Source organism: Loxodonta africana, chromosome 6, assembly GCF_030014295.1.
Source record: "Loxodonta africana isolate mLoxAfr1 chromosome 6, mLoxAfr1.hap2, whole genome shotgun sequence".
NCBI classification, from domain to species: Eukaryota; Metazoa; Chordata; class Mammalia; order Proboscidea; family Elephantidae; genus Loxodonta; species Loxodonta africana.
In genome coordinates, this window is record NC_087347.1 from 45,285,974 (window position 1) to 45,300,938 (window position 14,965).

The following is a 14,965-nucleotide window of genomic DNA, read 5'->3' on the forward strand; positions in this document are numbered from 1 at the left end:
ACTCTGATGGAAAAGATACTGCTTCAGCCTATGGACAAGCATAAAAATATGTCTGCCAATGCAAATGGTTCATTATTAGACCACTATTAACCTTTTTTTTTTTTTAAAGATAAATTAGGGTGTACATTCTCAATTGGGGTAATAATCTCATTCTATTCTATGTACAAAGCAGATACACATACATTTTCAGCATTATCTATGGTATTAAAATTTCATGGGGAAGTGATTCGGAAAAAAGGTCCAAAACGTTTCATGGGGCGGGGGCGGGGGAGGGGGGTGTGATGAGAAAAAGGTTGAGAAACACTGAATTATAGTAAAATTCTCAGCCACATGCATTTTTCCTCACCACGTTATGCTCTGTCAAAATTATCTGACTTGGAATTTTCTTAAGAGCAGAATAGTAAGTACCTCTTAGACTAGATTTCCAGGGAAATTAAGAAACTTACAATCATAATTAAAAGTACAGCTTTAACATCTATATTAAGAATTACATATTTGAGGCCATATGTTGGCACTGCAGCTGAGTTCCAAAATTACCACTTAAAACTCAAGGTGAAAATCTGCAAAGTCTTTTTAAAAAGCACTCCCTTTCTTTACACTATACTGTCACAGGTGACTTAGCCATTTAATACACAACACTGTAGTAAGTAAACACTACTGTGCCACCATGCAGGAAAAACCCTCTGATCGGACACAGATCATAACGTAGTGCTGGAAGACCACACACCCTTTCACTTTACACAGCATATAATACAGCAGGGTACACTCTGTACAGCGGTAGCATGCAATGATTTGGTTGTAGAAATATGTTAATGTAGTCTCAGCTACACTAAAATTGTGTGTGGGTGTTTATGTTTGGGAGTCCTAACTGTATGAAAGGAGTAATTATTTAATACACTGTAAAGACATCTGAATGCATGACATACAGTACCATTTGGTATTAACAAGGAATTTACCAAAAAAATTAAAAAAAAAAAAAAAAAGATTGACCTATAAAACCTAAGTGTAAGGATGGACTTTATTTAAAAAAAAAAAAAAAGTCTTGAGGTCTACGTACAAATTACAAAGTAAAAGCAGATTACTTAGAAGCCTAGAGAATACATTTTGCCTGTGCAGGAAAACTTTATCAAAGTTATTCATTTAACAAATTCACCCCATTCACAATGTTATCAGTTATAATGCTCTTCTTCATAAGGTTACTACACCTTTATTTCAAATTGTATTACACGTTATTCCCTCAAGATGAACTTTTAAACACCATTTCCCTGGCTCATAAGAATGGCACCTTAGCAAGGGGTAATTTCCACTCAGTCTCTGGCAGCATTATTCCAGGTAAGTTTCTTTCACCGATAAGAAAACCTTAAAAATGTTCACTCTTAACATGAAGTCTCTTGCCCCCCAAAATGTCGTCACATTTTCTTTTCTATTGACTACGTACATAAATGGGTAGCAGCAAGAAAAGAAAGATGAAGATTAAAAGGCAGCCATTAACATAGATGGATCAACCATACGGAAGAAGTATTTGGCTCATGGCAATTAAAAAAAATGGCAACTAGGGTATGTCAATAGCCAGATGCTTGACTTGTTATTGAATACATTAACTGAAGCCAGTCCAGTATTACCAAGTGGAATATATCATTATCATTGCACTTCATTCTTTACAACAAATACACTAAACCAATAGGAAATATAAGTTATACTTAGTGTCTCAATTAGAATATGCTCATCACTTAACATTTTCAACAATTTTTACTGGGTTTAAAACTAACATTAGTAATTTCTCTCATCTGCACTCCTTTACCTGTTCTTTCCTATCAATCTAAGTAAGTGTATTTTGTATAAAATATTTTGGATGACAACTTTTCTTAGGTACATCTGAAAATGGTTGTGTGGAAAGAATACCCACTTGGTTTGCCTGGAAAGATATTAACTGAATGCAGAAGCTTCTGGGAAAAAACTCAACTTTCTTCTTCCCACCAGCTCCGTCACATATGATTTCTCAAATACCTTACTTTCAACTTTGGTCTCTATGTCTTCACTAAGGAATGAAAACCAGTGAGCAAACAACTGAACTTAAGGAAGTCTGAGGTTAAAAATGCAAGAAAACATGTTAACATGCAAGCAGTGGTCCAAACACTCAAGAGTCGTATTAATTAATTCAATTATTATATTAGATTTCCATTGATGAAGAGGGCTCTGGGCATAAAATATGCCACCTTTTCATTTCATACCAAATTATCACACAAATCATTGCCTTCTGAGACTTTGGATACTTTTACAGTTTAATTTGCAAACAGAATTTTTATAACAAATTGTTTTTAACCAAATCATATCTTGAAAACTGTTTATATAGAAAACCCAGGGAATAAAGTGAACTGTTCACTGTGGAAGGCCTTAAATTACATTATTACAGTAGAAAATACAGGAGGTAGAAGATAACTGAAAAGACTAATGCAACATTAGATTCAAATCTATAGCTCCTGTAGCTACTTAAAACATGGTTTTAGAAACTAAACCCAACATTTCCAGTAACCATAGAAACAGTTAAAATAAAATTTGCCATGAAAGCCCTTATACCATGCTTGATATAGGGAGGTAGGAAGATGTAAGAACCAGGACACATGAGACATGACATTTTATCTACAACTCCTGTTGGCTTTACTGAGGGTGTAGTTTCAAAATTCAGTCACCTTCTTCAGCTTCAGACTCAGATTCTAGAAAAGGGAAAAGATGTAGTCAAGCATTATATAATATCAGAACATGAAGTTACCATCTATAACTTTGATGCTTTTTTTATTATAATTAAGAGATTTTATCAGTAAAATAAAAATATCCTACTCACATAATGGGTCTATTCAAAAGTATTCACTTAGGAATCTTAAAATTCATAAATATCTATTAATTTTCAATTTTCTTCTTAGAATGTTTAGTATTTCGGCTGAACTATCAAAGCACTGCTAATAATTAAAGTCTAGTTTTCCTCACCTGACTTAAGCCAATGACTATTTGCAGGTCTTTCATAAGGGAAAAAAAAAAAATGTGTATCCTAAGTACAATACAGCATCAGAATAAAAGAAAGCAGCATGTATGGGCATATACTATGCCCACGTTACTGTAAGTTTTCAGGCTTTACCAAACAAACTGCACAAAGACGAAAAACTTACCTTCTTCAGCATTTTTGAGCCACTCAACAAACTTTTTCATTTGCTCAAGGAAGACACTTTTCCCCTTTGCAACATGTGCATCTTTATACCACTTCAGAATGGGCTCTTCACTCAGGACTTCAGCTATGAAGGAGACAGTGATCATCATATTCAGGACTTTTAACAAAATCTACAAGTATTTTTGATTATCACATTGAGGAGGGGTACTATTGCTGGCTACTGGGTAGAGACCAGGGGTGCTGCTCAACACCCTACAGTGCACAGGACAACCACCCACAATGAATGGCCCAAAATGTCAACGGTGCTGAAATTGAGAAACACTTTGTTAAATGATCAGGAAAATTTGACAAAAAATTCATCAATTTTAGGTGTGAAAATGGTACTGAGTTTTTATTAAAAAAAAAAAAAAAAATCCATATACTTCACAGGTCCATATTAAAAAACTGAATGAGGATTTTTAGAATTTATTTCTAAATAATCTGAGCAGGGGAAAATAAATGGGAGTACAGCTGCTTTCAAGAAACCTAACCACGGCTGATAATCATGAAAGCATCGGTACATAAAACTTCAATATCCCCATTCTCTGGGGAGAATGGGGAAGACACCAACAAAATCCTCTGAAAAAACTAGGGAACGGAAGTGATACGCGTACATACAAAACCACACTCATTGGGTTGGTGGCTGCTTTGATTTATGTAGCATTAAAACAAAAATGTTATCACGAACCACTGTAAACTAACTGTAATGGGCACTCTCCCAACAGATGTCGTTTTAGCTTTATTAACCACTTTAGACCAGTTTTCTGCAATACGGAATCACAGAAAAGGGAACAACAACAGATATCAGTGTTTTACAGAAGCATTTTGAACCGGTCACATTGGGTAGTGGGGAAGGGAAAAGGAAAGAAGCTGTGTGAGGACTACAGAGATGTGAGAAGTGTATCTCGGGAAGGGAACTTGAGAATTTGATGGGGCTAGAATATAGGACAGAAGTTGAGGCTGCAACATGTAGGCTTTATATTTTAGCTTTTTAATACAGTTGAGAGATGTTTTAATATTAATGCATTAAAAAGCATCCAATTAATCAGAGACAACTCAGTCCTATGACTGTAATAAAAAATATCTCAGGGAGCAGATATTCAAGTAACCATACATTTGCATCATTCTGAATACTGAAGGGTTTTGTTAAATGTAGTCACAAAATTCAAATTACCTTTATAAAAAAGCACCACTATTTTCTGGAAGGCTTTCATGAAATGAATGTTGTCATAACAATACTCCTGAATCTTCAGTAACAGAGTCAGCTCAGACTGACCTTGAGTAGTGAAGGCAGCAAGAAGAGGGCTGTATTGCTTTTAAAGGGAAGGGAGAAAGATTCAGTCATCTATCACAATGACCTTCCATTCCAAAACCCCTAAAATAGAGAACATAACTCACCTTTTACAATCACTGTGAACTATAATCTACCTAGTTTATAAACTGTTTATAAATTAAAAACAAAAACACTAATTCAGAAAAATCTACTAAGCATCTAAGTCAAATAAGAAATACTGCACTGAATATTCCAGGTATCAATACTATGTCAATTATCTTAGAAGAAAAAAGAATGCTCCCATTTTCCAATATTCCCTCAAACGCAAATACCACAATTGCAGGTTTGAGCTACTTTTAAACATGTATGTTTCTAACTGATGAACCAAAGGCCGAGTCAACCTTAAAAGTGTTATCATCAGTAGTTAATATGTTATTTGTCTATTTACTAGGGGTTATCTCCAGGAACCACAGGATATGATAATCCTCTTAGAAAACCACAGCAACATGCCCACTTAACAGCAGAATAGTTTGTTTTGCCAAGGCACAGTTCTAATACCTTCAAGTGCTTGATGGCTTGCTCTGCTACAAGCTCCTCTTTTTTGTTCCATTCCACAGTACTCATTACACTTGACCAAACTATTCCGATGACAACTGGTTCTGGGATGTTGTTTTTTTTCATCTCCTCCTTGACATATAAAATTATCTGCAAAAGAATCCAAGTTTAGTAACAGAAATCAGTTTGACATGCATATAGATCACATATCAAATTTAGACCTTTTACAAAAGGCATAAAGATATCTTTCATGTAAGTGGCAAGGATCACATGTACATATATCACAAAGGGCTTTTAAAACTGGAAGGAGCCTCTAGTTAAAGCCTCCTATTTTACACAGAGGCAAACTAACTACGAAGATGCAAACAAAATCAGGTCTGTCCACACTGGCTTGCACTCTATAAAACCCCCAAGTATTCTGACTTCCGGGCACCAGTAGGACACTGAATAAAGTATATGAAAAAGACCAAGGCAAAGTCCCAGCACAATATTTTATAGCCATCAATTCAAACTCACTCTAGTGAAATACTTTATAGTTTCTCAAATGTGTGAAGTATTTCTTTGTTAGCAACTTAGTCATATAAAGATGGTTTATACAAAGATATCTTACGTCCTTAAACGGATCACCACGGGACATTTGTTCTTGAAGTTCTTTCTGGAGCTCCTTACGAGCTCCTATGGTTTGTTGATTCCGAACATATTCTGAAAGCTCTTTCAAGCCTGCCTCAGTGAAATACTTTGTGAAGTGTTCAACGCTTTGCTTATTGGCAGGAAAAAGTTCCTGAAAGGGAGAATTTAATCTGGTTACATGGTGTTTAAATCAGATTAAGAAAAAATATTTTCCCTCTTTTTACAGATTAAAAATGAAAAATTTCCCCTCTTTACATTTGCTTTAAGTGTTGGCAGGAATAGGAAGAAAAAAGTTACAAACCATCAGTCTATTATCCATGCTGACTTTCCGAAGACTTGCAGCTACTGCATTGATATCTTTTTCATTTATCCATGATTTAAAGAGCTTTACAGCAAAAGCTGCTGAAACCCCTATGAAAGAATTAAGAGTTTACTTAATGGAAGTACCTTCCTGGTTTATAACCATTATGCACCTCCCCCCCCATTTTCTCTCTCATAGTTCAACCATACGGGGATTACTTGCTCCATACGGGGATTACTTGCTCCATCCCCAAACATTCCTCTGTCACTGCTTACCATTTCACTCCAATTTCCCTATTCTACCATTTGCTAGTTGTGTATTCCTGGGTAAATTAAAACTGCTTTTCTAATGTGTACACTGAGGGTAATAGTTCCCCTCAGTCAGGGCTGTTTTAAGAATTAAAATAAGGCATGTCAAGTACTCTGTACTCTAAGCAGTAACAAAAGTTAGCATTTTTATTACTGTGCAGCATAATTCAACTATGGAAATCACAATAAGGAATGGATTTTCCTTCACAGCTTGATATTTTTCCTAATCTCCTCTTTTCTATTAAACACATTCCCAAGTCTCAATTGGAATTAATCTCCTTCAGGGTTCCCACAGCATTCCTGTCTTTACCTTCATTTCACAATCACGTTTTGTCTGGACCTTGGATATTTTTTTTGCATAGCTGGAGAAAGTAACTAACCCTGGGCACCAAAGGTATACATTAAATGTCTACTGAATGTGAATGCATCTATTAAATTAAACCCCAAACCATTGCTGTTAAGTCGATACTGACCCATAGTGACCCCACAGGACAGAGGAGAACTGCCCCATACAATTTCCAAGGAGCAGCTGGTGGATTCGAACTGCCGACCTTTTGGTTAGCAGCTGAGCTCTTAACCACTGCACCATCAGGGCTCCATTAAATTTAAGGATGTGTAATAAACTAACCCTATCACAAGAGTCACACCAACTTCTGTATCAATTCATCTTTCATGCTCTTATCTACCCATCCTCAGCTAAGTAAAGACCATCCTTTACTAAAGGCTGATTACCTTCTTTAACCAAATTCTCATTATAAAGGCTGTTAAGAATGGATGCATTAAGTGTCCCATTAGCCAGAAGAACACCAGTCAACATAGCCAGCTTGTTCCTCTCCGACTCGGAAAAACCCTTTAAGAACAGCAGCAACTGTAAAAGTCAAGAAGCAATGATATTAAGAGAAGCAGTAAAACACACTATACTGGTTAAAAGTATGAGCTCTGAGGTCTCATCATCCAAGTTTATCTCTCAGTTGTAATACTCATGAGCCAGGTGAAGATCCTGGGCAACTTACTTAACTGCTACATGCCTCAAGTTTCCTCATGTGTAAAATGTGGATAATATAACCTCCCCCACAGGGTTTTTGTGAATATGAAATGAATTAATATAATCAGAACAATGCCTGGCACGTGATAAATGTTATCATTACATTACCAGATTTTCTGTGCACCTACATATTAGCGTTATCTAATAGACTAGGACTCAAATAGCAAGCATGCTACATTTCTCTTACTCAATGTGTTTAGCTCAGATCCTCTAAACAAACCCCATTCACCTCACTTTGATTTTTAGCCCTTTCCTATTTGAACAGAGCTAAGAAAGTATACAGCGAACTAGAAATACACACTTTATCCCAAAACTACATTTCAAAGATAGCCTACCTAAATATCCAAAACTGCCTCAAATCTGTGGCGGAAGTGAGATCTTTTGTTTTTTAACATGCCTCTCTCTGGCTCTAACCTTTCATTTCCCCAAAGCATATTGCCCCTCATACCTTTTTAACTTCATCTTCAAAACCCTTCTCCAGGTATTTGTAGCGCCTGATTAACTTGTTAAAAACCTAGGGAGAATATTAAATGTATTTAACAACAACTTCATATGTGCACAGATGCTAGATCCCTAAAAAACCTACATCAGTGTCTCTTAATACAGCAATGAAGTGAATTTTTCACTGGATGCAATAGTTTATGAACTGTCTAAACCAGTTTGAGAAGGGCTTGTCAACTCCAGAACCCTGCAATATACCAAATGCTGTTAACGCTTTCATAGCCATCTCCAAAACATTTTTACCACTGTACATTAGGGCAAGGACTAATTATTGATCAAATGCAAATAATTTATATTCATTGTAGGAAACTGACAGAATATTACATAAAACAGTTTTATATTCTCTAACAGCACTGATTACAATCTCCAGTTTAGATGCATTTAAATTCTTTGCTTACAGTAAAACAACAACAAAACTTACAAATGAGATTGACTGTTAAGCTAATCTGCCTACAACTCATTCACCTTTAAAAATAGTTACAGGCAGAATAATTCAACTATGAAAATCACTATAGGGAACTCAATCTTTTCAGCTTGATATTTTTCCTAAAAATAGAGCAATTCCACAAGCACAAATAGGAAAAGGAAAGCCAGTTGGGTTTTTTTCTAGTTTGTTTTCCTCAATACTTTTGAAGGTCCTAACTCATCACACTACACCAAGACTACTATCCTTAAAACTTCAGTTCAACACCAGAAAATTAAAAAATGTGAAAGTTATCGAATTCCTTCATTTTTTTTTAACCCGTAACCTCTTTAAAGCAGAATATTCCTGAAACAGTCAGATGGATAGTAGCGAACTAAAAATAATTAGGTAAAATTTCATTTACCTGAGCAAATGCTTGCATGGTCTCTAGGTCTTCTTGTGCTGCAAACACACAGACATCTGTACGCATCATGTCATCTGCCAGTGTACCACCTGGGGCTAAGGTATATTTCACAAAAAACTTGCAGCGAACTTAATTTCGATTAGTAATCACTTAAATCTTACTTTCTATAAGAATTTTCATTATAAAATAAAATAAAATTCTGAGATGAACTGAAAGCGAAGTCAACTTGTCAGCAGGAACATGGCTGACTGGTTCAATATACATGAAGTGAAGCAATTTACGTAGGAATAAATAAAACAATCCACTTTAGCACTCCAGTGAAACTCACTGCATTACCCATTCAGTAGTACCAAATCTGTCACTCAAGGGGAGATGTTCAGAGCTGGTTTTGATACAAAACTTTCCACAGTGAAAAAAACCCTGTCAAGCTTCCAGAGAAGCTTCCAAATACCCAAGTAGTGCTTCACCAACTGGGTTATAGATTGAAGCTCATTATACTTTTACCTCTAGGATATGTCTGAAACTTTCCTTATCAAATGTTTTAAAAAGGAGGAAAAAAAAAGCCTTATCAACAGCAGTATTGTGAATCTATGAAAACAGACAGGGATCACAACAGAGGGACCGGACAGAGCTAGAGAGGCATGTAGAACAAAATTCTAACTCACAAAAAAAGACCAGACTTACTGGTCTGATAGAGACTGCAGAAACCCAGAGAGTATGGCCCCTAGATGCCCTTTTAACTCAGTACTGAAATCACTCCTGAGGTTCACCCTTTAGCCACAGATTAGACAGGCCTACAAAACGAGACTAAATGGGCACACCAGCTCAGGAGCAAGGACGAAAAGGCAGGAGGGGACAGGAAAGCTGGTATCGGGAAACCCGAGGTCAAGGAGAGAGAGTGTTGACACGTTGGGGTTGGCAACCAATGTCACAAAACAGTATATGTATTACCTGTTTAATAAGAAACGAATTTGCTCTGTAAACCATCTAAAGTACGGTTCAAACAAATAAAAAAAAAACATTGCCTTCAAGTCATTTCCAACTCATAGCGACCCTATAGGACAGAGTAGAACTGCCCCACAGGGTTTCCAAGGAGCAGCTGGTGGATTCAAACCGCCGACCTTTTGGTTAGCAGCTCAGTGCTTAACCACTGCGCAATCAGGCATTCGAAGGTATGAATTTTAAGTTCCTAGTTCCATCGCTGAATAACTGTTTGACTGCAAGTCACTTCCAAATGTGTATAAATGCAGTTCTTATTCTAGCACAGCTTGGCTGTGAGGGTCAACACAATGTTACTGTGAAAACATTTTGAAATATTTAAAAAAGTTATGCATATGACATTACCATCATCACCTGAAACTATGTAACTAAGTATCACATTCTGTAAAGGTATCTTGAGCTACTGAGAGTGAGGATAGAAATAAGAGCAGCACTTTCTAACAAATATAATGAGCCACATATGTAATTTAAAATCTTACAGAAGCCGTATAAAAAATAACTGGTGGAATTTTAATAGTGTGTTTTAAGCCAACATACAAAAAAAATATAATCCCAGAATGTAACCAACATGTAAAATACTGATAAATTTTATTCTTTTCTACATTAAGTCTTTAAAATCCAATGTTATAGTTCTATAATAGACTTCAAATATGAGACTAGACACAGCAAGGCAATCTGATAATATGATTTGGTAAGGGAAAAAAAAGGAGAACGTCTAAGGGATAAAAACAAAACAAAGCCCCAATCCCTATTTTGATAGGTTTGTCAAATTTTCATATTCAGGATTCTCAATTCCAAACATCACACTTCCCTAAATTATTAAGGCCACAAAACCCCAGACACTTACCCAGCATTCCACCAGCCACCAGAATGTCAAAGAGTGTTTCTGCATATCGACGGTAATCAAGTTTCGCTCCAGAGGCATCAAGAAACTTAGCTACTGCTTCTAAATCAGTACCAGTTTCAGTTAAGCCTTGAATAATACAGTCTTGAAACTGAGTAGGGTCAAACCTCTCTTTTTCATCTGAGGAGGGAGGAGAGACCCAAAACGTTTAGTTTTAAAAGGCTTACTAAAATGCCGTGAGACCACCACCTTATAAAGCTGCAACCACATTCATCACAACTTCATTTAGTAGCTGGAAATAAAGCAAACACAGCTAGAATACCCAAGACATGCACGCAACACAAGCAAACAAAACTGGAGACTAAAGAGACATCCTACGCAAGTTTCTCTCCTGTACAGTACAAGGCAGGATGGCCCAGTCAAAGAATTATTGTAGCCTTTTCTTCGGCTACCTTTTCAAACAAGTGTCATAAGTGAGCTAAACGTGAAGGCCACGAAGCGGCCTTTGACAACTTCTACATGGAATGCTTTCCCATTGCCTCTTGGCCTCTCTGAAATTGAAGCCATCCTCCACACCTCAGGCTAAGTCTCACTTCTCACTGAAGTGCTGCCCAAATGCTGGAGCTCTTGGTTCTTTTCTTAGAATGTCTATAGCACTTTCTTTTATACCACTTATTTAGTGTTTATTAAGGTAATCTTTAGAAAGTGTATCTACTGAGCACCCAATATATGACAGAAACTACCAGGTGTTCTACTTTAATCCTCATAATAATCTTTTGATCCCATTACTCAGAAAAGAACTTGAGGGTCAGAGAAATCACGTAATCATGAGACCACACTGTGCAGCACATTAAAAGAATGAGCTCTGGAGTCAAACTACCTGACTGAAATTCTGATCACTTCTTACTGTCTGAATTTGAGCACCTAGCTTCATTCACCATGCCTCAATTTCCCTACTGTTAAAATGGGGGTTAAGAACAACGCCAATTTTTATAAAGTTGCTGTGAATATTAAATACAAAGAATAATGCCTTGGGCACATGCCTAACTAAACAGGCAACTGAGATGCTTCCACATACTCTTTACCACATGACAGGGTTTCTCCATCCAGGTCAGATATCTCACTTTTTACCCAGCACTGGGGTGATCAACTCTTCCTTGCTTACTTTGTACTTTCTTGGTTTTAGCACTGAAAATTCTGTGTCCTGGGAACTCCCTCGGTCCCAGGGAAATCAGGATGGCTGGTCATCCTACCCACAACTCTACTCATCAACAGATAGGAGGACATGAGTTCTCTCTATATGGAACTCGGAAGTGACATCATTCCCTGATGCTAGCAATAATAATAAAGTTACTCGCGGCTATTATTTATATAAAGGTGATGATACCAACAACCTACATACTCAGAGGATACAGACTTTTCCCCATCAGCACTGAACTGCTCTGCGTTTACAACTTCTGTAACCTCTCTTAAGGAAACATACTGGTTAAATCTAAGTGACTCTGTACAGACTAGAATCAAATTACAGTTCGGACTCTCCATCACCTCTAGATGGGACTATGGTCAGAGACTACATTCTTTGATACATATGTCTCAAAAGTGTTTGTGCCACTTAGTGTACAAAAAGAAAACACAATTTGAGATTAGTAGCTGACCCAGTTCTACTATTCCCACAAATGTCCTGTAAAATAAGGTTAATATGTGCTTTTTAGCAAATAACACTGCTTTGGGACAATATTAAGCCTAACACAAAATATATTTTACACCACATCTTATTTAGCTTTGCATCACTTATGCAGTGCCTTGCTACAGAATTCAATATAGTTAGTCCCCTACTTAGCAAGTAGTCCAGTTATGATGAACAGCATTTACCACTGTCTGGTTTTTTGTACATCTTATTGTATTATGTGCTACATACAATGTTGCAATGTGTAATTTGCTGGTATTATTCTTAGACCTTCACTCACAGATGTTCAAAGATTGGATTTACAAAGGTACTGATATTAAAAGGCAATAATACTGTGCGGGGAAGGTATCCAACTTACATCAGAACTGACTTCCCTCAGGATGGACCCGTGGTAAGTCAGGGACTACCGGTATTCACCTGAGTATTCACTAATACAAAAGACGTTAATTCTAATGCTGTTTCTACTAAGTCTGTGACACAAACATGTAATTTCAGAAGACATTATAATTATCATGTGGACCATATTCCATAATTAAAGTCTTGATTTTCTTCTCACAAATCTACACAAAATTTGTGTGAAACTAGTGATCATGTTAGGAGCCCTCCTCTTATAAACTTTTTTCTCTACCAAAAAGTTTGCTTAAATGAAACTGCTAGGGAGGGAAAACACAGCCCATACTTTTTTTTAAAAAAAGGTACTTGATCTCGTAGTCACAATTAACTAGCTCACACTAAACAGGACATTCGTTAACCTGCTTAGACATATGTTGATTCAAAACTAAGGAAGGCTTGGGAAAGCCCTAGAAATATTAAAACCCATATATCTAAAATGGCAGTCAACTAGAAATTCAAGTTCCTTCCTGGTATTTGCCTGAGGAACCAAGATATGCAAAATATCCTGGAGAGTCAAAGAGTTATCATTAAAACATAAACATTTACCTCTTTTTCTAGTTTTAAAACGCTGGCCTGATAGCGTTGGCTTTTGCTGCTTTTGATTATTCATAAAAGACACCCTAGGAAAAGAGAAAAGAAGGCCTTAAAAACATCAGTGTCATAATATTCACTTTTAAAACAAAGCATCAAACCTCTGGAACACAAGCTTCCAGCATGGCTATATACCTGGGTGCAGGTAGAAACAGTTACCTTCGCTTGAATGAAATATAACTTCAAAACCTGCGTTTCCCTCTACAAGAAACCCTTTAAAGATGTGCTGTGAAATACACCCTTGAATGACTTTACAGGGCCACAGTGACTGATGGCCAATCACCCGGCATAAATAAGATTAATTTCTTCCTCTTTCCTCTTTCAGTTCAGGAACATCTTCTACTACTCCGACGCACCACGGACAACATTACCACCTTAGTCGTAGGGATCCAAACCACGGACATCAACCTTAAGGCACTGTCAAGGGGTGAATTTCTTTCTCTGAGGGGCCTGGTTCTAAGCACCACTCTTCCCTAAAGTCGTGCCTGGAACCGCAGAGGACACCTGCACCACCCTACCCTGCAAAAATAACCGAGAGCGGGCCAAGCCTGCTTCGACCCACTCCCTACAATCCAACCCTCTTCTCAGGGCACGTGTCTCCCTGTCCACACCGTTCACCTGACTCCAGCTCGGGAGACACAGCCCGTCCCGCCCGCGGCCCCTCAGCCACAGCGGGGCGCCGTAGTGGCTGCTCCTCGCCGGCCGCCCCTTCTCCACTGACCCCGCTGTCGGCGGCGGCGGCCGCCGCGACGAGCGGACCCCGGGAGCCGAGGCGCTCCGCGCCGGGGGCCCTGCCGGCCCGTACATCCGCCCGGCCTCCGGCTGAAGCAGCGGCGGCGGCGGCGGCCGTGGTGGTGGCGGCTGCTCCGCCCCGCCCGTCCGGAACCCCCCACGCGCACATCACCCAACAGAGGCCACGGCGGCTTTGTTACCCAGGCCGCGCAGGCCCGGAGGGCGACCCGCCTCGGTCACCGCCTCCGGCCCCGGCGCCGCGGCGCGCACCCAGGTCACACGCCCCGGCCGCGGCCACCGCCGGCCCGCAGCCTCCCCGCTGAGAGGCGGCCCGGGGCCTGGAATCCAGGCCCCCGATCCGGCCCGGCCTCATGCGGCGGCCGCCGCTCGGGCCGCTCCAGGCCGGGCCGCTCCCGCCAGCGGCGAGGGGCCGCGGCCTCGGCCCAGGTAAGCGGGTGGCGCGTCTCACCGAATTTAAGGCGAAGAGAAAAGAGCCAGGAACCCTCGATGTGGCGGCAACTGCGGCGCTGTCTCCTCTGCGACCGGAACTAACGCGAGGAGGAGGAGGGGGAGGAGGGGGAGGAGGAGGAGGAGGGAAGCGGTGCCGCCCCCGCTCCGACCCGTCTCCTATCGCGAGATTTCGTCGTCTGGCCACCTCGATCTCCCGGCCCCGCCCCGGTCTCGCCAGCCTCTGCATTTTCCATTCCTTTAGGCCCGGGGGGGGATAGTAGGAAAGGGCGGGGAAGGGGATTCTCAAAGCTTCTTTATTTCCCTATTAGCTTCCCGGTTTTTCAGACGCTGACAGTAAACTAGCCCATCTTCCTTCCACTGCCGAGTGATCTGGCCTCAGCACACGGAGGGGTTAAGGACGAAGCTTGCCCTTTCCCCCCAGTCTCGAGAAAGTTGGCCGCGTCCGCTCCGAGTCCTCCCGCCCCTGACCCCCTCCCCTAGCGCCGGAAGTGGAAGCCCAAGGGCGGGGGCTCTGCGGCTGAGTCTGGGCAGTAGCCGAGGCCCGCTACCGGGCTTTGGGCCACTGAGGTCGGGCTTTGGTGACGGAGATCAGGCCTCGTCTCCACT

At 39.8% G+C, this 14,965-nt stretch overlaps 1 protein-coding gene across 2 annotated transcripts; it reads right to left on the reverse strand.

Annotated features, from left to right (window-relative positions):
* Positions 1-995: 995 nt before the first annotated feature.
* On the reverse strand, positions 996-14,482 carry BZW1 (basic leucine zipper and W2 domains 1). Of its 2 annotated transcripts, none has more exons than XM_010602558.3 (12): positions 14,358-14,482; positions 13,112-13,185; positions 10,489-10,665; positions 8,643-8,680; positions 7,763-7,828; positions 7,002-7,137; positions 5,962-6,071; positions 5,641-5,811; positions 5,034-5,180; positions 4,377-4,515; positions 3,165-3,287; positions 996-2,714 (listed from the first exon to the last, which is right to left on the reverse strand). In XM_010602558.3, the coding sequence occupies exons 2-12, from the start codon at positions 13,173-13,175 to the stop codon at positions 2,683-2,685; spliced, it is 1,203 nt and encodes a 400-aa protein (XP_010600860.1). In that variant the 5' UTR covers positions 13,176-13,185; positions 14,358-14,482; the 3' UTR covers positions 996-2,682. The 2 variants fall into 2 exon arrangements, with proteins under 2 accessions (XP_010600860.1, XP_010600858.1); XM_010602556.3 differs by having other exon boundaries at positions 8,643-8,737.
* Positions 14,483-14,965: the final 483 nt, after the last annotated feature.